Raw genomic sequence first — 23,859 nt, forward strand, 5'->3', positions numbered from 1 at the left:
TCACCAGAATTTTGTCGTGGATCCTCAGTGGTTCCACAGACAACTGGTTGGCAACCACCACTCTATGTCATGTTAAAGTCATGACTCGTAAGGCAAATCTTCTAGGTTTTCTGTGTGTGCTTCTTATTTCAGTGTGCCAGCCCACAAACTTTAATAGGAAATCCATCTACACAAAGTCAACATAGGCACAGAGAGGGCCATGGATAAAAGATCTTTAGTTTAAATCTAGACAGCAGAAAAGCGGAGCAGATTATTGTTTTCCAGTGTACAGTCACAGACTTTGCAGCTTACCTGGTTTGCGTTTCAGCAGGTGCTCAGCTTCTATTGCAGTAATCTGAGAGACAGTAGTGAAGACGTGACTGCACTGGACAGCCGCTCGCTCCATACAGTATCGGTGATAGATCTGACGGTCTCCAGCTTCTTTATCTACGTTAAACTGTCCAACATAGTTAAATTAAATTGATTTCATAAATAAGGAGTAGGTGTATTGTATATCTTATTTACAAAGGGGAAGAATGTGTATAAGGGAGTAAATGTAATGTGTAAATGATACTATTCATGTCCCATTCACCAAAGTAGAGTCCAATCAGCAAAACTGAGCCTGGACTCTCCTGGACGTTGAAGAGAACGCCACAAAAATCCACGTATCGCAGTGTAAAGGGAGACAAAGGTGTCAACTGCAAATTCTTTGGTTGGTTGGCACTGTAATGGTTTCCTGTAAATGTTTTCTTACTGAAGAAAAACGCATTTGTGGTTAAAAAAAAGTTAAGTAGAATTCAATTTAGTAAACATTATCTAGGGATATGCCAGTGTGTCAAGATTTCAGAAGACTAGATATACTACCTCAGTCAAGTCACTCTAGAAAATATTTTCAAATGCTTAAGTCATGTATGGGAGCTTACTTTTCATCCTCATCATGAGAATTAGTTCCTCATTAAATGCTTTGGCCATCTTCTTCCATCACGCCCATCAGTGTACTTGTCTGTTAGATTTTAGATGTAGGATTAAGAGTGGATGGTGGATGTGGGGGAATGGGAAGGTAGAAGGAAGTTGAAGGGGGTGAGGAAATGTTAGGGCTCATTTATTTATTAAAGGCTTTTATATACCGTATTTGACGGCGACGACCCCCTAATTTTCAAGTTAAAACATCGGTTTTGGGCTATACTCGCCTTATAAAAACTACCCTCTTTTGTATCATAGTGGAGTATAAAATCTGAGGACTACTTTACATGGCCCGTAACTAACATCCCTAATAATCTCTTAACCCGCTGGATGTGCGGTAATAATGTATGTACCGTAGCCGAGTAAAAAAATTTGAGGACTACAATACTTTACATGGCCAAAACAAATGTACCTATTAATCTCCAAGCAGGGTAAGTGCACAAGGTGTAATCTCTCAACACGGTGGATGTGCGGTAATATTGTACCGGTATGTACCGTAGTTTCGGCTAAATACAGTATACCGCGCTGAGCCAATCACGGTGAGCAATGTATTCTATTAAATACAAAGCCTGCTCGGATTGGCGGAGTCAGAGAGGCGGGCTGATGATGTTACTCTCTCTCTGACTCATCCAATCCGAGCTGGCTTTTTTTTTTTTATAGAATACATCTCTCACCGTGATTGGCTCATCGTGGTATATTGTATGTAGCCGAAGCTACGGTACATACTGGTACAGTATTTTCGCACATCCTACGTGTTGAGAGATTACACCCTGTGCACTTACCCTGCTTGGAGATTAATAGGGATGTTTGCTTTGGGCCATGTAAAGTACCGTAGTCCTCATATTTTTTACTCTGCTACAGTACATACATTATTAGCGCACATCCAGCAGGTTGAAAGATTATTAAGGATGTTGGTTTTGGGCTGCACAATTTATACTCCGCATATAAGATGACCCCCCCCCCCTATTTTTCTATTTTTGGGAGATGTCTTTAAAAGGTTAAAAAGTAATCTTATACACTGGCACATACGATAGCAGTTTGAACTAAGCACACATATCTGTAGTGTTTACTTGCCTCTCTCAAAAGCTCCAAGTGTGGTTTCTCTCTGGTGCTTCGTTCCTTTATCAGCATGAGTCACTTCTGACAAGTTCTCCAAGATTTGAGATAACATGAGCTAAAAATCTGTGTCTGTGAGGGAGCTTAGAGGGAGATCAGCACTGAGCTTGTCTATTCAGAATACAGCTCTGCATGTTCATTCGTTCCTCTGACTATGTGGAGGGGGGGGGGGGGGGTTTGTCTCTTTCCTCCATCCAGCTCTCACACAGTGTAAGTCCAGTCTCTCCACCCTTCCCTATGTACTGCTGGCAGATCAAGAAAAAGATTTTTAACACGATCTGCACATCCGAAAGGGGAAGACAGCAGACATACAAGTAAAACTTATGAAGGAAGATTTGTTACATCTGTGCATCATCTGAGGATAGTCACTTCACTGGGTATTTGTGAGGGTTTACAACCACTTTAAAATAAAATCTCATATGCGCACACACAGAAGGGGCAATTTACCTATCAGCAGGTCCTTGAAGTGTGCAAGTAAGCCCACGCAAGCACAGAGAGAACATGCAAATTCAATGCAGAATCATTAGTATCATACTCAAAGTTCTAACCACTGAGGCACAGTGCCGCTTCATGTTGATGGGCATTGTTTTGCTGCACTTGGAACGCACCTCAAACTCAAGTCAGCAAAATCCCACAGAATTTATCTGAGCTGTTCACATGGCAGTCCAGAAGCTGCACTTGACCTGCTTTGCATTGCATTTCCTAGCAGGTTTACACTATAGGCAGGGCAGGACAAATGCATCTTTTCTGACTCGAAAGGAGAAGACCGTGTTTGACAAGAACATCCACAGACTTCGACCCATTATGATGGACAGAATGGAAAATTGGAGATGTGTGATGGGAAGGGGCTACAGGAGAAAGGTGGACAACTCATGGACCAAAACAGAAATCTGGGGATTAGTTGGAGAGTAGTTCTTACCAGGTCTAAATATTGATTGAGGACAGTTAGTTTTATGAAGACTGATCGAGAAAGTGCTGAGAGATGAGCAGAGCAGGACATAGGAGGTGAATAGTGGAGGCGTTGGGGGGGGGGGGGGGGGTCTTTTTGATGGACAAGGCTTGGGGGTGTCAATTTGACCAGATTGTGAATAAGCAGTGAAAAAGACAAGCGCACAAGACCAAATTTTTCACAGGAGTGGGGGGGGGGGGGGGGGGGGAGAGAAGGCAATGGGAACAGACCACAAGTAGGAGGAAAGAGGAAGAAGATCACGTCTGGCAAGTAGGAGAGAGGGTGAAACATCCTCTACAGTTGGGTGTTATATTCAATTAAATATAATCCTGATATATGTAAAACACCAATTACATGATTTTCCACTGCCAAACACTATGTTCCAGGCCATTACTGCATACATTTCTCTCATCCATTTAGCTACAGTATATAGAAATCAATATACAATCATCCTGAGGCCTATTTTCCTTCCAATCCAAGGTCACTTTGATACTACTTTCACTCAGCATACGTGATTACAATGAGCTTCTTAGTGTTGTGTTTAAGCTGCAAAAGCAGCAGAAAAAAAATAAGGCGATACAAAGTATCAATAAGATCCAAGGCTGAGGGATTTACTGTGAAGATGATCAGCAAGGTTAACAGAAATATGTATTTTTTCATTCTATCTACTTTATACATTGACACTGCTCCCACAAAACTGAACCATTAATCAGTCCCGGTCCCCTGAGTATTACACACACAGTCCAATAATAGGGTTGCCCATTTAAAAAACTGTATACTAATAGAAAGTAGGAGGAAACTACAGTAGGCGTTACATTAATCCATGTAGTACTAGCTTAATGTAATTCATGCTTGCACCTGTTACACTGCTTATGAAGATAAGTATATTACAATCATAACTATTCTGCCATTGAAAATTTCACTGCGAAACGTCCCACATAAAAGAACCACCAAAAGATCTAGACACAGTGCTAGAAACATTAACATCTGTGTTAACCCATAAGAACTGTCCCATTTTGGTAGCTAAATGTTATGGTGTGCTGTAGGGGACAGACTGGGAGACATCTGGATAATATTGGGGAACAGGACCATAGAACACTGGAACTTGTATGACCAACAGCGAAGGCATCTCCAACCCCCCCCCCCACCACCTTTTAAGGGGGCATATACTAGCTCCTCCTTATCTGAGATATACATCATTTTCAATGGTTGGGTCCCTTTGTCTTTGTGGCTTCAAATTCTGGGAACAAGTCACATGCAATGTACATCCTCACAGCAGAGACGTATGCCAGTTCTCCCTTAGAAAGCGGGCTTTGTCCTATGAAACATGTCAGAGATGTAGATATGTATACGAGATCCTCTTTATGACCAACCTAGATTAGTTATTACTAATGGTATATTTAACTGCAATTGTTCTTAAACAATACTTGGGTGTTTAACATTTACACTTTAATATTTTTTAACGTTTTGTTCAATAAAAATGCAAGTTTTTAATCTTAATTTTTTCTTGGTGTGGTACCTTTAAGGTCCTAGTCAGGGGCATAACTACAGGGGTTGCAATTGCAACCGGGCCCCATGCTTCAGGGGGCCTGTGCGGCTCCCCTGTACACCTGGATAGGAGGAGCGGAGGGGGCAGCATGTAGAGAAATCACTGTCCTCCTTTTTCCTCCTGTAGCTGCAGGAGGAAAATGGAGGAGATTGGTTCCTCTGTATGCTGCCCCCACCACTCCTCCTTACCAGTTCACTTGTGTTCTGCTGTCTCTGGGCCCCTGTGTGCTCCCCTGGTCCCCCCCCCCCCCACCCCACTGTGCTCCCTTCCCCTCTCCTGTCAGCTGCTGCAGGGAATGTGTCACAATAGAGAACCAGGAAAGGGTCGGTAAATATGTAATTTACCAGCTCCTTCCTTTTCTGAATGGACAGTCATAGTCAGTGACATTGTAAAAAAATAAAATAAAATGATAAAGAATAATATAATTAAAATACCAAAAAATAGAAACTACTGACACCAGTGGGTGAACTTCAAGGATCGCAAAGGTCACACTTGCAACCGGGCCCTGGCATTCCACCACCGTGGGGAGGCCCCAAGATAGCAGGAAGGGCGCCCACTGCAGAACTTGTGAAAGGGTCCCGCTGCGGGACCATAATAAAGGGCCCCGCAATGAGAGTAAAGGGCCCCAGGATCAGTGGGAAGAGCCCCAGGCTTGAAAGGAAAGGGCCCTGGCCAGGGGTCCCTTTATGGTTTCTTGCAGCGGGGCCCTGAAGGTTCTAGTTACGCCTCTGGTCCTAGTAGTTTTTCAATGTTCGGGATTAAGCTATTTTTCAGTGTCTTGCAATAGAGGATGTGATACCAGTAAAGCCCTTTGGAGTAAATTGAGACTATGGTGTTGAGTCTCCTTTCCAGTTTCTCTATTTTACCATGCCCATTGTAGTAATAGTAAGTCTCACCGTTTGCAGGTTGTTGTAGAAGTCCACACTTCCAGCACACAGGTACCGACCCAGGAGAGTGGCATGTGTAGTGAAGATTGTAGCCACTGGGAGCTTACGAATCCGGCACAAACATAGGCCAATGCCAGCTAACCATTCGTGGAAGTGAGCCAGGATGAAGGGCTTCTCATCACCACACTGTGCTGCAAACTATGAAAGCAAGAAGAGAATGGAAACAAAATGAAATATTAGGTAAAAAATTAGGGACAAAAACAGACAGATGGAACACCGGAGGGAATGGAGACCAGCAGAGACCATTAACAGAGACCGTCAAAAATGATCTTTCAATTTTGAAATGGGATTGGTCAGTTAGTTTTGTGCAGGTTATGAAATCTTCTGGAATACTTTGGCAAAAAGGTTTATTTTTTTTTTCAGAGCCAACTCTTACCATAAAAACAGTTGGCTTAAATTTTCAGCTAAGGGTCTTGACTATGGTGTTCATCACAGGTCCTCCTACATATTTGTTAACAAAGTTTGAAATATCCAATAAATTTCGTTCCACTTCATGATTGTGTCCCACTTGTTGTTGATTCTTCACAAAAAAAACGGAAATTTTTGTAAAATCTTACCGTAAAATTCCTTTCTCTGAGTCCTCCGACAGTCGCCGCCTCTTCATAATCTTCACCAATGGGGTAATTGACCTTTGCTCCGCAGGAGTAGCTAGGCAACAAGATTTGTTAATATCAAAGCTTTTAGCATATCACACCCCTAGGGGGTGGTCCCCTCAGTCAATACCTCCCTGCTTCCAGCATTCTCAACTCAGTTTCAGTAGCATAGCAGTAGAGTACATAAACAAACCCAAAAAGAGGGGCGGGGGCGGCGACTGTCGGAGGACTCAGAGAAAAGGAATTTTACGGTAAGATTTTACAAAAAATTCAGTTTTCTCTTACGTCCTCCGACAGTCGCCGCCTCTTCATAATCTTCACCAATGGGGACGTCCCAGAGCAGTGTAGACATGAGGGGTGGGAAAAAAAAACGCAGCCGCGCATAAAGCAACCATTGAATCCAAATTTTTCCTACGATGGAAAACATCTCAACCCAACTTAAAAAAGAATGGGAAAATAAGCTAAATGAATGTTCACGAAATTTAATGATTCTTCTACAGGAAGAATATCTAAGACAAATAAAAACGCTGGACCTTGATATCAAAAAGACCTACGAGCAATTAGCTCCCCTTAAAAAAGTACAACTATACAGTGAACAAGAAACAAAACTCAAATCACACCTGGAAGAATACGGAAAAGATATCCTACGCAAAAAAGAAAGAAAATATTGGCGTGACAAGAATGCCTTTGCCCAAGGTAGAGCTTACAGATGGGCCAATCAACGGTCCAACCGAAGAACACAATATGGCAGATCTATTGATAAAACTGGACAACCCTACTACTCATCGGATTCATCCCCATACAACTCTGGCCCTGAACAATACAGAAACAGAAGGGGACCTCCTAAACAACAGGAACCCCAACGAAGAACAGACAATGAAAACACTCAAGAGACTGAACCTCAAGGAACTAACCTAATAGATGAACAGACAATACAATCGGTGAATTCTGACCAACCCTCCAAACCTTACAATATGTTCACTAGATCCAAAGTTGATCCCAAACAGGGTGTTTTTTTAGGGAAAACAAACCCAAAACCCTCCAAAAAACACCAATCGGAGAAGAAACAGGAGGAAGAAAAACGGTAATAAACTTATCACCTCACATACTAACTGAAGATCAAAAAGAAGTGCTATCCCTAGGACTCTCTTTTTGTCCCAATACACGTATTGATAGATTTGAAACAATCAAAGACGTCAATCTATTCGCCAGAAACCTGTTACTCAAAACTCTTTATCAAAAACAACCGCAACCACACCTACACTCACAGCGGCCGAATTCAGAGCCATCCGTGACCTCAACCTATTACTCCAGGAAAGCGATTTAGATGACTGGGATGATCCCATGGAACCGGACCAAGACCCCGACAACGATGAACCTGAAACCACTTCAGACATACCGACATTCAAAAAGAAGTCCAACAAATTCCCCTCCTTGAACACAAATCCTGCCATTGCACTATTTGTGCGACAAACTACTAAAGACATAGAAGCCATCAAGGAACACAGATATGTCCCAAACCTGACTAATAACCAAAAACGAGCACTTCAAGAACTCAAAAATAATGATACGATCATTATCAAACCTTCAGACAAAGGAGGAAATGTAGTAATTATGAGTAAAGAAAAATATAAAAACATGTGCTACACCATACTCTCCAATACCAAATGCTACAAACAAATCACTCCTATAATGATTAAATCATACAACGAAATCTTTTACACCAAAGTTGACAATGCATTCAGGAACGGCACCATCTCCCAAACCTTATGGGAATACATAAGGACACCTCATCCCAAAACCCCAACACTATATGCACTACCAAAACTGCATAAAAATATCAACGACCCACCCGGAAGACCGATCATATCGGGAAATGGAAGTATCTCGGAGTCAATAAGCAAGGTTATTGATATATACCTACGCCCTCACGTAAAAGGATTACCCTCCTACACCCAAGACACTCTGCATCTTCTCAGAATACTCAACGACATCTCTATACCTGAAGAAACCTACCTAGTCACGATTGACGTGGATAGCCTATATAATAATATACCCCATACTAAAGGGATACAAACAGTGGAAAAAACACTTTGCAGCCTTAGTGAACGTGACCAAAACTTCAATTTCTTTATCCTTGACATGTTACAATATATACTGAACTACAACGTTTTCACCTTTGGAGGCAACTACTACATTCAAACCTGTGGGGTGGCGATGGGAACCAGCTGCGCCCCCTCCTACGCCAACGTCTATCTAGGCTCATGGGAACAAGAGTTCCTATCTAATGAAGACAATACCATCTACACGGACAGGATCCTCACATGGCAAAGGTATATTGATGACATACTGATCATATGGAACGGGCCCGAACATATGATACCTCAACTACTAAACAGGATGAACCAAAACGAATATAACATGTTCTTTACAATGACTTACAACAAGCAACAAATACCTTTCCTTGACACCCTAATATACAAAGAACCTACCGGAAAAATCTCCACCACCCTCTACAGAAAAGACACAGCAGGCAACTCCATCCTCCATGCCTCCAGCTTTCACCCACCACCCCTCATTCACTCCATACCCTACAGCCAATACCTAAGATTAAAAAGAAACTGCACTGATCCAGCCAAATTTCAATTGGAAGCTGATGCACTAACCTCCCGACTTTTACAGAGAGGCTATACAAAAACATCACTACGCAAAGCATTCAATCGTGCCAACAATTATGACAGAGAAACACTCCTCTTCAAAAACAAGGAACCAACCAAAACGGGATTGGATACCCGTATTATCATTAGATTCACCAATGAACATCAAGAAGTCAGAAAAATTCTCACAAAAAATTGGCCGATCCTTATGGAAGAACCAAGCACCTCCAAGCTTCTACCACAACACCCACTCATCACCTTCAGAAAGGCAGGTTCCCTACAACAGAAACTTGTACGTAGCGAATTTCAGGAAGGATCTACAAAAGATCCATGTAAAAACAAAGGCACCTACCCCTGTGGGAGCTGTGCCCAATGCCATGTCATCCGCAAAACAACCAATACCATCCTACCCAATGGAGAACCATCCCCCCCCCCCCACCCTTTTCTCTCCCCCATCAACTCCCTCTTACCTACCAAAAAACTATCACATACCATTTAATCGTTTAGATTGCTCAAATTGTCCAAATTTATCACCACTCACCATCCAATCCCTTTTCTTTAAAACCCTTTAAAAACCTTGCCACACAATTGGCATATGCCCCCAAACCCAATCCAGACTCTCCCACAACTGTGTCTCGCATTCCACCACTATATTGCTGCATCTTCTATACAAGTTATAATTCATGTCTTAATTATACTGCCTATTATACTACTGTACTTTAAGGTGATTACTTTTAAGTAAGTATCACCTCAATACAAGATTGTTCAATCCATTTTCCTTTTTTGTTTTTCCCGCATACTCCGGGAACTCCCGGCACGGTAAGCCCCGAATCCTCCCTGGATCGGGGCATTTCAAAGCCGATCGGTCAGTCTCTGACCTTCCACCATCCCCATTGGGGATCTCGGCTTTTACTCCGTGTTGGCGGCCGTCTGGGCATGTCCGCACGGTCACAAGGGATGCAGCTCCCGCATCGCGCAGGCGCATCCCCCACCTGACCACGCACGCCGCTCATTGGCGTCACGCAGCGCACTACCGCGCATGCGCGACTGCCTTTAAAAGGCCGGGGAACATCTCCGAGTCCTCAGTCTCTCCCGGACCAAGGGAGGAGAGGACCTGGAGACTACGTGCTGGGATACCCTACTTGAACCACGCATCAAGCAAATGTAAGTATAGACTCGGAGAAGATTATCACATATCTTCTGACCAAGTCTAACTACTTACCTCTACTTTGCACCTTACTCCCAAACTTGCACAACTCAGAACCCATGATGTATTACTCATCACAAGTACCATTATATACCCTTATACCTTTATTATAGAGGACCCTCATCGATGTGGACTCTCACCTATCCTGACCACATTGCATCTTGGACCCCAAAAAAGCGTGGCCCAATAAGTAAAAATACTAAATTTTCCTTTATACTTTTTACTCCCAATTTGCTCAAATCTGGTAAACTCTAATATATATCCTCTCATCTAATACAGCACTGTTCCTGCAGCTCCCGGAGACAATCCCGGAAAAACAATACTTTAGGAATTGGACAAAAAAAATATGTATGTAACACCACATTTTTATGAACAAATTAAGTTGATTACAGCCATATACTGTTACCACTGACATTATTTTCATTTACCTTAGAATCGGTAAAAAATCCTTGATAAAGGCCGCTACAGGCCGAAACATGTCGGAAATACCGATCAAGCCCGTTCTCTGCAATCATTCCTAATCTTGGATATGAGGAACAGCAGAACAGGACCAATTATCAATTGTTTCTTTAAAGTCACTCAATTCACGTTCAACACAACTTACTATTCTTCTTCACTATCACTATGGGACTATACCCATTTATTCACCTATGTTATGTATAAAACCTCAACATGGAATAAATTTCTATTTTTTATTTAAAATTGTACTACTTCTGTGTATCTGTTTACTCCTGCCCTTAAAATCCCATACTTGACTTGAGGCACCACAGACCGACATACTATAACCCTGGGATGGTGGCAGAAACTACTTTTCCTATCCAGTTCAGATCCAAAAACCTATTCTTTCAAGCAACGCAGTACCCACATCAGAGAAAGGAACCTTACCAAAGTAAGAGAACCAACCTGGCAACAGGAAAACGTGCTCAACAGGAGCAACAACCCAGGAAGAACAAGTAACCCAGGGGTAAAAACACCCCAACAGCCAAGGGCCCAAACAAGGGACCCTAAGGCACTGCCGCACTAAGAACTTTACAGCCAAAGGAAGCATCTGCCGATGCCTGAACATCCACTTTGCAAAATTTGGAGAAGGTGTGAACGGACGACCAAGTCGCCGCCTTACACACCTGGGCCACAGAAGCCTGATGACGATAGGCCCAAGACGTACTCAGAGATCTGGTAGAGTGCGCCTTCACAGGGAAAGGAGGAACCTTCCCCCTCAAAGCATAGGCTTGCACAATCGTCTGTCTGATCCATTTGGCGATGGTAGCAGCCGACGCCGCCATGCCCTTCCGAGGTCCCTCTGGAAGAACGAATAGGGAATCCGACTTGCGAAAGGACTTAGTCGATGACAGGTAAACCCTGATCGCCCGAACAACATCCAAGGCATGCAAAGCCACCTCCTTCGGATGCTTAGGCTTCGCGCAAAGCGGAGGCAAGACAATGTCCTCATTCAGGTGAAACTCCGAGATCCTTTTCGGAAGAAAAGATGGATTAGGTCGCAAGACCACCTTATCCTTGTGAATCACCAGGTAGGGAGAGCTGCAGGACAAAGCCGCCAGCTCCGACACCCTGCGAGCCGAAGTGATCGCCACCAAAAAGGCAACCTTCTTGGACAACAGAGACAACGAGATCTCCCTGATCTTTTCAAAGGGAGCCTGTTATAACACGGACAGAACCAAGTTCAAATCCCATGGAGGCAAAGGTTCCCTCCTAGGAGGGGCCAAATGTCGCACCCCCTGAACAAAGGTGCTAACCAATGAATTAAGACGCCACAGGGCGTTGAAAAAGAACGGCCAGCGCAGAAATCTGACCCTTAATTGTGGCCAGCGCCAAACGCTGGTCCACTCCAGTTTGGAGGAAAGCCAACACTCTCGACACCGAGTATGAGCGAGGAGAATTCCCCCTGGACTCACACCAGGCAAAGTATGCCTTCCAAGTACGGTAGTAAATTTTTCCCGAAGAGGCTTTTATAGCCTTGATCAAAGTTGGAATGACCTCAGAGGAGAGACCCCTATCCTTCAGGACCTGGCTTTCAACAGCCAGGCTGTTAAAGCCAGCGACTGTAAAGCAGGATGGAATATCGGCCCTTGAGACAGAAGGTCTTCCCGAAGCGGCAGGCGCCACGAAGCGTCGACTGCCAGATTTACGAGGTCTGCGTACCAAGACCGACGAGGCCAGTCCGGTGCCACCAGAATCACCGCGTGCGGTTCCAAGACTAATCTGCGAAGCAGCCTGGACAGCAGCTGAATCGGTGGAAAGGCATACATCAGACGATACTGATGCCAGGGCGCCACTAACGCGTCTGCCTGAGGATCGCGCGTCCTCGCCACGAACCTTTCCACCTTGTTGTTCAGACGAGACGCGAACAGGTCCACATCCGGAAGACCCCATTCCGCGCACAACTTCTGGAAGACATCCGGGTGAAGGGACCACTCCCCCTGGTCCAGGGTCTGGCGACTCAGATAGTCCGCCTGCCAGTTCTCCACCCCCGGAATGTGCACAGCCGTTATCGCTGGGACATGCGTCTTGGCCCACGACAGAATGCCGTCTACTTCCCGAGCAGCACGGGCACTTCTGGTGCCCCCTTGATGGTTGATGTAGGCCACTGCTGTGGCATTGTCCGTCTGAACCCGAACCGGACGGCCCTGAAGCCGTTCCGACCAATGCAGAAGGCAAAGTTTTATCGCTCGCAATTCCAGAATGTTGATCGGAAGGGAGGATCCCTCCTCCGACCAAGTTCCCTGGGCGGACAGAACGCCCAGAACACCACCCCAGCCCGACAGGCTGGCATCCGTGGTGATCACCGTCCACAACAAGGGACGAAAGGACTTGCCCCCCGACACCGCCGGGGACTGGAGCCACCACAAAAGACCCCTTCGGGTGTGGCGGCTCAACGAAAGCTGCCGATCCAGAGATTGCGAAAGCCGAGACCATTAGACCTAGACATCTCATTCATGTCCGGAGGGACGAGCACTGAGTGTCCCTGAGGGACCTGACCTCGTCCTGAAGTGTCCGGAGCTTGTCTTCCGGCAGGAAGAACTTCGCTTGAGCAGAGTCCAGGATCATCCCCAGGTAGGGAAGACGAACCAACGGACACAACGTTGATTTTGGAAAATTTATCGTCCAACCAAACTCCTGCAGAGTCTGCATCGTGGTGGACAGGTCGTTCACCAGGCCCTGACTGGTCGCAGACCGAAGCAAGATATCGTCCAGATATCCCAAAACAGAGACGCCCTGGGCTCTCAATAAAGCCAGGACCGGCGCAAGCACCTTGGTGAAAACCCGCGGAGCCGAAGCGAGACCGAAGGGTAACGCCACGAATTGGTAATGATCCTCCGCAATGGCGAATCGAAGGTACCTCTGGTGACCCTTGAAAATGGGGATGTGAAGGTACGCATCCTTCAGATCGATGGAGGCCATGAATTCCCCCTGACTCAGGGCAGCCACCACTGAGCGCAGGCATTCCATGCGGAACTTGCGAACCCGCACAAAGCGGTTCAGAACTTTCAAGTCCAGAATCGGACGTACCTTGCCCTCCTTTCTGGGCACAGTGAACAGATTGGAGTAGAACCCCCGAAATCTGTCCCGATGAGGCACCGGAACCACCACTCCCTGGGCCCGCAGGTCCCGCACCGCCAGGTGCAGATCCTGCAAACGCTCCGGAGACAGCTGAAGATTTGAGGGAAAAAAATCTGCTCGCCGGCCGAGAGAGAAACTCGATCTTGTATCCAGATCGAACGATTTCCTGAACCCACCTGTCCCGAATGTGGGCCAGCCAGGGTTGAAGAAAACCGAGCAAACGTCCCCCCAACCCAGAACCGGGTGAGGGCGCCCCTTCAGGCCAAATTGGTATGGGCAGCGGACCCGGACTGGCCGGACTTCTGCTTACCTGCCCACGGCTTCTTCTGGGAGCCTTGGCCCTTGAAGGGCTTGCCCTTGTATTGCGACCGAAAGGCACGAAAGGACCCCTGGGAGGGCCTAAACGAGGTATTCTTCTTACCGCGAACAAACTTATTCTTGTGAGTTTGGGGTAGGAGAGTGCTCTTACCCCCGGAAATTCCCTTTATCAGAGTATCCAAAGACTCGCCAAAAGGCGAGATCCCGCGTAGGGAAGATTAGCTAGAGTCTTGCGAGAGGATTGGTCAACCGACCAACATTTCAGCCATATCAGGCGACGGTTCAACACCGCTACACTGGAGAGACGTGCAGCCAAAGGGACTAAATCCAAGTCCGCATCGCACAAATACATGACACCCTGATGAATTTGATCTACCATAGCCAACGTTGTCGGCGGAGCAGAGTCAGCCACCAGGGTGCGCCTGAGCACCTGCGTCCAATCCGCAATAGCTTGGGCTGCCATAATGGAAGCAAAAATAGGCTTCAGCATAGAACCAGCAACCGTATAAGTATGACGGGCCAGAGACTCCAATCTCCTGTCCGTAGGGTCCCGGAACACCGGGGTATCCTCAGCAGGAATCGCAGTAGATTTATTCAAAACTGCCACCGCGTGATCCACCTGAGGCGGCACACACCAACGTTCATCAGTGGTGGGTGTAAATGGATAACGCAGCTTGAACTTACTTGGCACAGTAAAAGGCTTCTTTAAATAGCGCCATTGCTTATCAACAGCGCGCTGAAATTCCGCAAGCCTGCGCTGCTTTGCGTTTCCTTTGCGTCCCATAAGAGGACATCAAAGCAGGAGGACTTGGTTCATCCTGCAGACGCAGTGTTTCCTTGATAGAAGTAATCAACTCATCCATGAGTGCAAGCTCTTCAGGCGAGCCAGGGGGAGAAGTATCAACTCCTACCTCAGCCTCCCCCTCAGACCCCACAAGGTCCAGAGATGAACGAGACCCTGAGAAGGGCACTCCAGCCATAGCAGCCCCATCGCCCTCTGAATCAGAGGAAATAGATAACCTGGGCCGTTTTGCGGATCGATCAGCCATTAGCATCTGCACCTGAGAAGCCAAGTTCGCTACAACAGCAGCCAGATCAGCCCCCTCGGGGGATGCAGCAGCCCCTTGGCCCCCCACCAGGGTGGAAGGAAACTTGCAATCCTAAGAATCCATGCCCCAGTATCAACTGAAATAAAGGACTGCCCCTTTAAGACCGCGGCGAGCGCAGCCCACCGCACACTACTGTATGTACCGACCCCCGCAGGGATAAGGAGCACTGAGCAAGAAAATACAGGATAAGGAAGGTAAAAACCTGGAGAGAGCACACAGCTGCTGCCACCGATCGCTGTTCCAGTGAAAAAGGAAGTGATGCAATGACTGACCGCCCTATAAAGCCTATGAAGGCTTCACAAACATGGCCGCTCGGCTGAGGGAATCAAGGCAATAAGAAAATGGCGCCGACATGTGCTTGCAGGAGCGATCGCCGCCAAAATGGCGGCGTTTGGCGCCAAAACGGCGGCGTTTGGCGCCAAAACACCGCGCTGTACCACACAGGGCCGGTCACCACAGTTTGCCGAGAAAAAATGGCGGGACGCATCAGCGGTCGCCGCACAGCATGTCTGAGCCCAGTCTGCCCCATACATCTCACACAGCAAAGCGGGAGAGCCCCCCCCCCCCGCAGCCCACAGAAAGGCAGCTATCACAGGAATCTGACGGGGAGCTCAGCACTTACACAGACATGCGGGTCACACAGTCACAGACTGACACCCAAACAGACAGGTCCCCACATAGAAATTTACTTACCATTCCGGATGGCGTGGGGAGCCTTCTCTAGCGACCAAACCGCTGTACTGAGGACAGGGAGTGTCGCAGCCAGGACGCAGTGGACTGCGGTGCGAAACCGCAAATGGCGTCCAGTGAGGTAGCCACCTCACAGGCAGCATCCCTGCAGCGAACAGGGATGGGTCGTTCAATATGCCAGGAAAAACCTGAGCTGAACGCTCAATGGCAGGCTGGGGAAACCCCTGGCTCTCAGCCCTGGGATCCAGGGTGGCCAGTCCGAGATCCAGCTCCGCATGATCATCTTCATCCGAAGAAAACTAAACTAATGCTGAGAAAAAAACAGCTAAGTAAAAGAAAGAGAAAAATACTTGAAATAAAATCAAAAAGAGGATAGAAGGCTGAGACTGAAAGCCCCAGCACAGGAACAGCCAGCTACTCCTAAGCTAGGCAATTGAAAACTGAGTTGAGAATGCTGGAAGCAGGGAGGTATTGACTGAGGGGACCACCCCCTAGGGGTGTGATATGCTAAAAGCTTTGATATTAACAAATCTTGTTGCCTAGCTACTCCTGCGGAGCAAAGGTCAATTACCCCATTGGTGAAGATTATGAAGAGGCGGCGACTGTCGGAGGACGTAAGAGAAATACAGTTTTATATCTTTAGGTTTGAAGCCTGAAATGTGGCAAAAGGTCGAAAAGTTCAAGGGGGACAAATACTTTCGCAAGGCACTGTAAACTCATGACACATTAGTATGGCACTCAGTGGGAAGAATGCTCCTCACTCTTGTCATCATTGGGAAGAATTACCCCCTTACAGATCGCTAAAAGGAACAATAGTGTCATTGGAAACTTATGAGGCAGAATTTGCCCATTTCTCAAGGAACCCCTAGCAACCTCAGGAGGAACCATCCTAGGATTCCAAAGAACCCTGGTTGAGAAACCCCGGACTAAACTGTCTGATAATGAACGATTAAGTCATGAGAATAAATATTTAGTAAAGAATCAGTGACTTCATCAGCAACCTACAGCCCCCCCCCCCCCATCCCACCTCACGATTTCAACAAATTGAGGTGTACGGCCACATATATAGACATAATTCTAAGATCCCATAATGCCCTGTTCCTTTTGCTAAAGCAGCAAGTAGTGCATGAGTTGTTCATATCAGTAAGGAGGCTTTCCTAAGGCTGGCAATAAATATGTATCTTTTTTACTACTAGATATATCCTGACCTTGATAAATGAACCTTCAAAGACGTTTAAGAAGCCATTATATCTACAGAACAATTTAAACAAATTCCTACTAAACCAACCTACCTCACCCAGGAACCAAGCAGTCAAGAAGCCAAACAGAACGGCATCATTTGCTTCTCGGTCGTACCATGGGATCCCGACGGCACAGCTATCCCATAACTCGGTCTTCCAGCGGTCAAGGCTCCAGGCAGTGGCTGCTATATCTATGAGGACTACATATGGACTGCCTTCAATCAACCAGCGGCCAAAGTAAATCTGCAGACAAGGAGAAAGGTAATTACTACACCAAGGACTTAGAATTTGATTTACTTTTAGGCCTCATACATACAATTTCTTCTTTTTTTTAACTCTCCTAGAAGCCAGCAGCGTTTTTGCATAAAATAAATGTGTGACACTTGTACAAGTGTCTAACACTCTTACAAATGTTTAGGCATGTTTACAGGCGTCAAGCGCATGAGCATTATTTCCTTTCATTGGCCAGTTTAAAGGCAAGGAAAAAAAGAGGCTCCAAGAAGCTGCTGTAAAAACGTCCTGTGTGCACAAGGCCTCCTTTTTTGACTAGACCACATTTGTACTGTCGGCCTTCCAACTCATGTCTCCACCATACCTTCCAAATATCATGATTACTCCTGTGGTGTTAAGCTAGTTCCATCCTTCGGGTTCACAGTGGACTGGGGAAGTTGGTCTTTGCTGAATTCTAGGCCGGTATGGCACCTCCTGGTATTGTCAAAGCATGCTTGCTTTCTACAGCTCCCATAGATTCCTATTAGTCACTCACTATGATGGGCCGCCTCATTGCCAATAGAAATCTAAGAAAGGTAAGTGGGAACGGGCAAGATTCAGCAACACTAGAAGTGCAGTAGCATTGCCGGATTAGAATGACCTGCCATGTGGGAAGGCAGGCAGCAGTGGAAGCTGTTTTACGTATGTGCAGGCATTTCTAGGTGCCTTCTGTCATCTGTCTACAGCTGTTCTTTAATTGCTGACGTAACCAGGCTAAATGTCCCAACAAAAATCAATAGGAATGCTTGGGAAGCAGAGGTGACGGGCCAAACTTTATATTTACAAGAAACTTTGTACAGCATTTCAGCTGCCTAGATCTTTGGTCAGTAACATTGCAAAGATCTACGCAGCTGAAATTCGAACACATATGCTAAACAAGGCAGAATATTCTGTGCTTGTGCTGGGATTGAGCAGATCAAGGGCTTGGACTCCAAAAATTGACCATCTAGCAAAATGCCAGGACCTTCATTACTGACTTTATGAACTGCAGGCAGGCCTATGGAAGCCCTTCCATTCACATACAGCCTAAATAGTTTCTTTACTGGACTAGCATGCAATTTGTGAGCTAAACAATAGCGCCATCAATGTTTTTTTTTTTTAAAGTAGTTGTAAACGCTTACATATACCCAGTAAGGTGACTGACCTCAGGTGATACTAAACAAATCCTCCTACATAAGTTGTAAATCACATGTGAGGTCTGTGCAATATGGGCGTATGGATGAATTTGCATCGCATTCAGACACAACTCCCACAAGACCCTTTTTTGGGTCCACACCAGAATCAGATCGCATGGGTGTTCTCACACACCCATGCGATCTAATTCATGTCCGACCTCACAAGTCGCACTGCGATATGTGAACTGATCTGGGGGTGTCGTTAACTTTGTATTGACACCCCCAGCGATTCGCATATGGTAGCCTGAACTGCATGCGAATTGAATACGATGCGGGAACCCGCAGTGGATTCGCAGGGTTTCCGCATCGCATATATGTGAACTAGCACTCAAAGTGCAGAATTTATATGGCTTGTCTGACCTTTCATAAAACAAGGGGCAGGGAACTGAAAATACATTCTGCAGAGCTCAGTGAGAAGAGGTCTGAGAGCTGATTGGAGGGAAGGAACACACCCCCATTCACACAGCACGCAGGATTAGAGCTGAGGCTGTCAACCACAGTCTATGTGCTGTAGCTCCCTCCTTAGTCACCTTTTTTCTCTTGTGTCAGAAAAACTTGTCAGAAGTGACTTATGTAAATAGAGGAAGGAGGCAGCAAAGAGAAACAACAATTAGTGCTCTGGATTGAGACAAATACACACTATAGGAGGGATATGCTTTGTTCATATTTCATGTCTGAGGTTTACACCTACTTTAAGCCAATAACTTGAAGACTAAAAGCTGTGTAAGTGTCAGTCCAACTGAAACTTCGGTTTCAGCTTGATAGTGTTTTCTTTTAAACTAACCACATACTTGGTTCTTACATTTACTGGGGACTCCAGCAGCTTTTTGTTCAGGTCTGCGCGCCTATTGCCATTATGAGGGAAGGTCCATGCTCCCTGCTATATTTTTTTTTTTTAATATTTCATTCTTATAGAGTACTCTTGCATGACTTGGCACAGTCACATGACTGGAGCTCAAGGTCTCTTTTTTTTTTTTAAAGACTGATAGGTCTATTTTAAAAGGAGAAAACATCCAACCTGAAGTCAGAACTGAACGTGACAGCGTGCCCGGAAGTGGTCATGTGAACGCGCTCTGTGAGACTCTCCGCTGTGGCTTACACCTCTCCCGTTTGAGCTATCGGAGACGCCAAGGATAGCATGGAGGGACGGCGAACTACCGGACTAAGGAGCAAGCCTCTACCCCATTGTGAGTTCACGCGGTGGGTGAAGGAAGGAGACATCGGGGCGGTGCGAGATCGGAGAAGTTGTACGAGCTTAATTGGCTATGAGAACAGTACACATAGGAGAGCAGCTTACTCTACCTTGATATCCCGCCATAACATAAGTATTCTCCTATACTTGAGGTATAAATGGTAGTCTCTCTATGTGGACAATATCCATTCTTCTTTAATCTCTCTGTGGACGAACGCCGGAGGTAGGGGAGAGGGGGAAGGGGAGAAAGATGGGACATAGGGAGAAGGAGGGCCCCGATGGGTATTATAGAAACGGTTTGTAGCCAATTACATCGTTCAAGCCTGGATATACGCTACCAACAAAAATTGATATAGAACAAATGATCAGCAAAATAGAGGAAACACATCAAAAAGAAATGCAAGGAGCAAAAAAAGATACAAAACATCACAACCCGCCTAGCAGAGCAGCCAGAAAGGTTATAGAAGAGAAAGTGATTATCTCTAGAGTTAACAAGAGATATACAGAGAGAGATAGAAGAGACAATACAACTACAGCTGGAGGAAATAGAAAATAGAAGTCGCCGTAATAACCTGCGTATACGTGGTGTACCTGAATCTATAAAGAGTGAAAAATTGACAGAGGTGGTGGAAGAGATCTTCAAACAGATTCTGAAGGATAAATACCCGGACCATCTAGAAATAGAAAGGATACATAGAACTTTGGGCCCCAGAAGTAAGGATGAGAGGAGACCAAGGGATGTGATCTGTAGAATACATCATTATACACATAAAGAGTCTATTCTAAGGATGGCTTGGGAGGCTCAAGATATAAAGGTGGAAGGAACATTGGTTAAAATATACTCAGATATTGCTAGAGGAACATTGCGGAGAAGAGCTCTTTTAAGACCATTATTGGATCTGGCTAGGAAGGCGGGGTGCACATACAGATGGGGATTCCCCTTCTCCGTAACATTTCGCAGGAATGATCAATATTTTAATCTTAGGACATACCAAGACAGAATGGCCTTTTTCTCGTTTATAGAGACAGATCCTACACATGTGGTAAACTGGCTGGGTTGAGTACCTAAAGAAAACGTTTTTTGAGCATCTTCAACAGCAAGAAAGAAGACCAGATACAGTGACAGAGGAAGAGACAAGATAGAGAGGAAGAGTCTTTAAAGAATTTTAGAATATGCGAAACTACCCTGCCTCTTGTTGCTACTTGCCTCCTCCTTATCTTTTTTATTTTTATCGCTTATTTTTTTGCTAATTAAGTCACCTATTTGATCACTAAAAGGAAGTCAATTTTTCTTCCCTAGTAAAATCATTCAAGGGTGAGAGATTGCTGGGTATAGAGATGGGGTTAATTTTTTTTTTTTTTTTTTTTTTCAACACATTAGGGAGGATTGGTCTTCCTTTTTTTTTTCTCCCCCCCCCCCCTTTTTTTTTTTTTTTGCCTCCTTACTTATTTGTCAATTAAGCACGTGGAATTTTTTTTTTCTCTTAAATCACGTATAATTATCACTAAAATTTATGGGTGGGAGATTCGTGGGTATATAGATACTTTTTCACTTCCCCCTTTTTTTTTTTTTACCCTCTTCTGAAGGAGAGAGGGGAGAGAGAGGGAAGAAAGAAGAGAAAAAGGACAGCAAAGAGTTGAAGGAGAAGGCTAGCAATTGTGGGAAATTGTGTATATATGACAGTATCTGAGGGGAAGAAAAATTGATTTTTGTAAGATCTTACCGTAAAATCCATTTCTCTTATATCTCTTTTATCAACTCTGGTTATACTGCCCTCTACAGGAGTAGGACTAGACAGGAAAGAAAACGTTCTGGCCACACCTTAGGGGCAGTCCCAGAGGGTATATCCTCTCTCTCTCTCTGCTACAGCAAATCAGTTATGTCACAAAGCAGTGTTTAGAGAATTTAACCCAACCCAACTCAAAAACAGAGGGGCGGGTACTACGTCTGTCAATGAGCTTAAGAGAAAAGGATTTTACGGTAAGATCTTACAAAAATCCATTTTTCTCTGTCGCTCATTGACAGACGTAGTCCTCCTTGATTAATATCAACTCGGGACGTCCCAAAGCAGTGCCACAAATGAGGGGTGGGAAAATGGAAATCAAAATCCAATCTAGAAGGCTCAACCGGTGCCAACTAGAAGTTTTAAAGGCTCATCAATCAAAAGATGAGACTCAACTGAAATTCCAACGGAAAAAACCCTCGAGGTAGACCACCGGTCTCCTCAAATTGCGGCCTGCAAAACCTTGCGGCCAAAAGAGGCATCTGACGATGCCATCACATCAACTTTATAAAATTTTGTAAAGGTATGCACCGACTACCAGGTAGCCGCCTTGCAAGCCTGGACCACTGACGCCTGATGGCGGTAGGCCCAGGAAGTACTGAGCGCTCGAGTGGAGTGCGCCTTAACAGGGAACGGAGGATTCCGACCCTTAATAGAATAAGCCTGTACCACCGTCTGTCTAATCCATTTGGAGATAGTCGCGGCAGATGCAGGCAACCCCTTTCTGGGGCCATCCGTGATCACAAAAAGTGAAGCCAGTTCTGACACCCTGCGTGCAGAAGTAATAGCCACCAAGAAGGCCACCTTCTGGGATAATGTAAGCAAGGGAATCTCCCTGATATTTTCAAAGGGAGGTTTCTGCAGAACCGACAAAACCAAATTAAGATCCGAGGGCGGTAAGGGCGCGCGCACTGGCGGAGCCAAGTGCCGCACCCCCTGGATGAAATTCCGCACCAAGGAATGAGTAGCCAGAGGCTTCTGAAAGAAGATTGCTAATGCTGAAACCTGACCCTTGATAGTGCTCAAGGATAGTTTCTGCTCAACCCCCTTTTGCAGAAAAGCCAAAATTCGGGTCACCAAATAGGTACGTGGGGGAAATCCCAAAGATTCACACCACGCTATATAAGTCTTCCATGTGCGATAATAGACTTTGCTGGAAGTCGCTTTCCTTGCTTTAATTAGAGTAGGAATAACTGAAGCTGACAATCCTCTGTCCTTCAGTACCTGGGGCTCAATGGCCAGGCCGTTAAAACCAGCGACTGCAAAGCACGATGGAAGATCGGTCCTTGAGACCGCAGATCCTCCCTGAGAGGAAGTCTCCAAGGAGCGTCCGCGACTAGCCTGCCCAAGTCGGCGTACCCGGCTTGGCGAGGCCAGCCCGGAATTTCCATGATAACTGGAGTTCCCTCCACCTCTATCCTGCTGAGAAATCTCAGCAGCAACTTGAGAGGGGGGGGGGGGGAAGACATATGGTGGCGGATACTGCCCCTACGGGCCATTCAGCGCGTCTGCTGCGTCCGCTAGAGGATCGCGGGCGCGCGTTGCCAACCTCCGCGCCTTCCTGTTGAGTCGATATGCCAACAGATCCACCTCCGGGATGCTCTAATGAAGACACAGATGGTGAAATCCTTGGTGATCGACCCAAGTCATCACCATGATATTGAAGAAAAGAAAGACACTGCTCCAGGTGTATATTGTGTGGTGATTGCCAGGAGATAGGATATCCTAGTAGAGTGCTGGCCCCGGCCCGCCTCCGTGGGAACACTTGTAGGAAAAGAATTAGCCGCACATCCAGGGATTCCAATAGGTTTCAAATACCTTTATTTCCAAAAAGTTGCAAGTGATGACACCAAAGACACCAGCATAAAGTCTCGTAGACGCGTTTCACACATACATCTTGTGCTTAATCATTACAATGACTGTAGCTGACTATAGATCTTAAATAGACCGCCCCAATGAAAACAGGTGTACCGGGGGAGGTGACAATCAGCAGTTGTGCACAACTCAATTAATCACCTGGCCTCAGCCCCAAAGGGCATCTCAGTGGTGATTTAAATATAAAAATCAAGCTGAAGTTCCAGCCCATCGTGTGTACCGTGAACTCACCCATACACACAAAGACCTGGACCGACAATCACATAGAAAAACGTTTAAAAAAACGTGTAAAAAGTACCAATGAAAATCATTGGAAAAAATGTAAATACATACAACGTAACAAACAGAGAAAAATAATGACTATAACAAATGTAAGAACCTTTGTATAGTATGTGTATGTACCTGTATGTCGGTATACACCCACACATACCTGAATACACTTCCTACATGAATATACAAAAATAGGTACATAAAATCATTGTGTCTTCCATATGGTGTACTATCACCACAGAAGGATGCCTGAACTCGTGCATCCATGTATACATTGCAAGGAAACTATCCCCAACACATTAACCATGCGGACACATGTAATCCACCTAAAAGGAGAATAAACCATAATGCAAAGTATACCCAAAAAAATAGTTTGTGGAAATGTGCCCATACAGA

At 45.5% G+C, this 23,859-nt stretch overlaps 1 protein-coding gene across 1 annotated transcript in view; it reads right to left on the minus strand.

The window, feature by feature from the left end:
- Positions 1-23,859, minus strand: part of GYS1 (glycogen synthase 1) — a 117,121-nt gene that overhangs the window by 31,785 nt on the left and 61,477 nt on the right. Inside the window, exons 3-5 of the mRNA XM_082273724.1 lie at positions 16,949-17,140; positions 5,453-5,641; positions 292-436 (exon numbers count right to left, since the gene is read on the minus strand). Coding sequence (XP_082129850.1) covers positions 292-436; positions 5,453-5,641; positions 16,949-17,140 — 526 coding nt within the window. The remainder of the gene's footprint in view (positions 1-291; positions 437-5,452; positions 5,642-16,948; positions 17,141-23,859) is intronic.

The sequence above is a fragment of the Pelophylax lessonae genome (assembly GCF_965119305.1).
Source record: "Pelophylax lessonae genome assembly, chromosome: 12".
Lineage (NCBI taxonomy): Eukaryota > Metazoa > Chordata > Amphibia > Anura > Ranidae > Pelophylax > Pelophylax lessonae.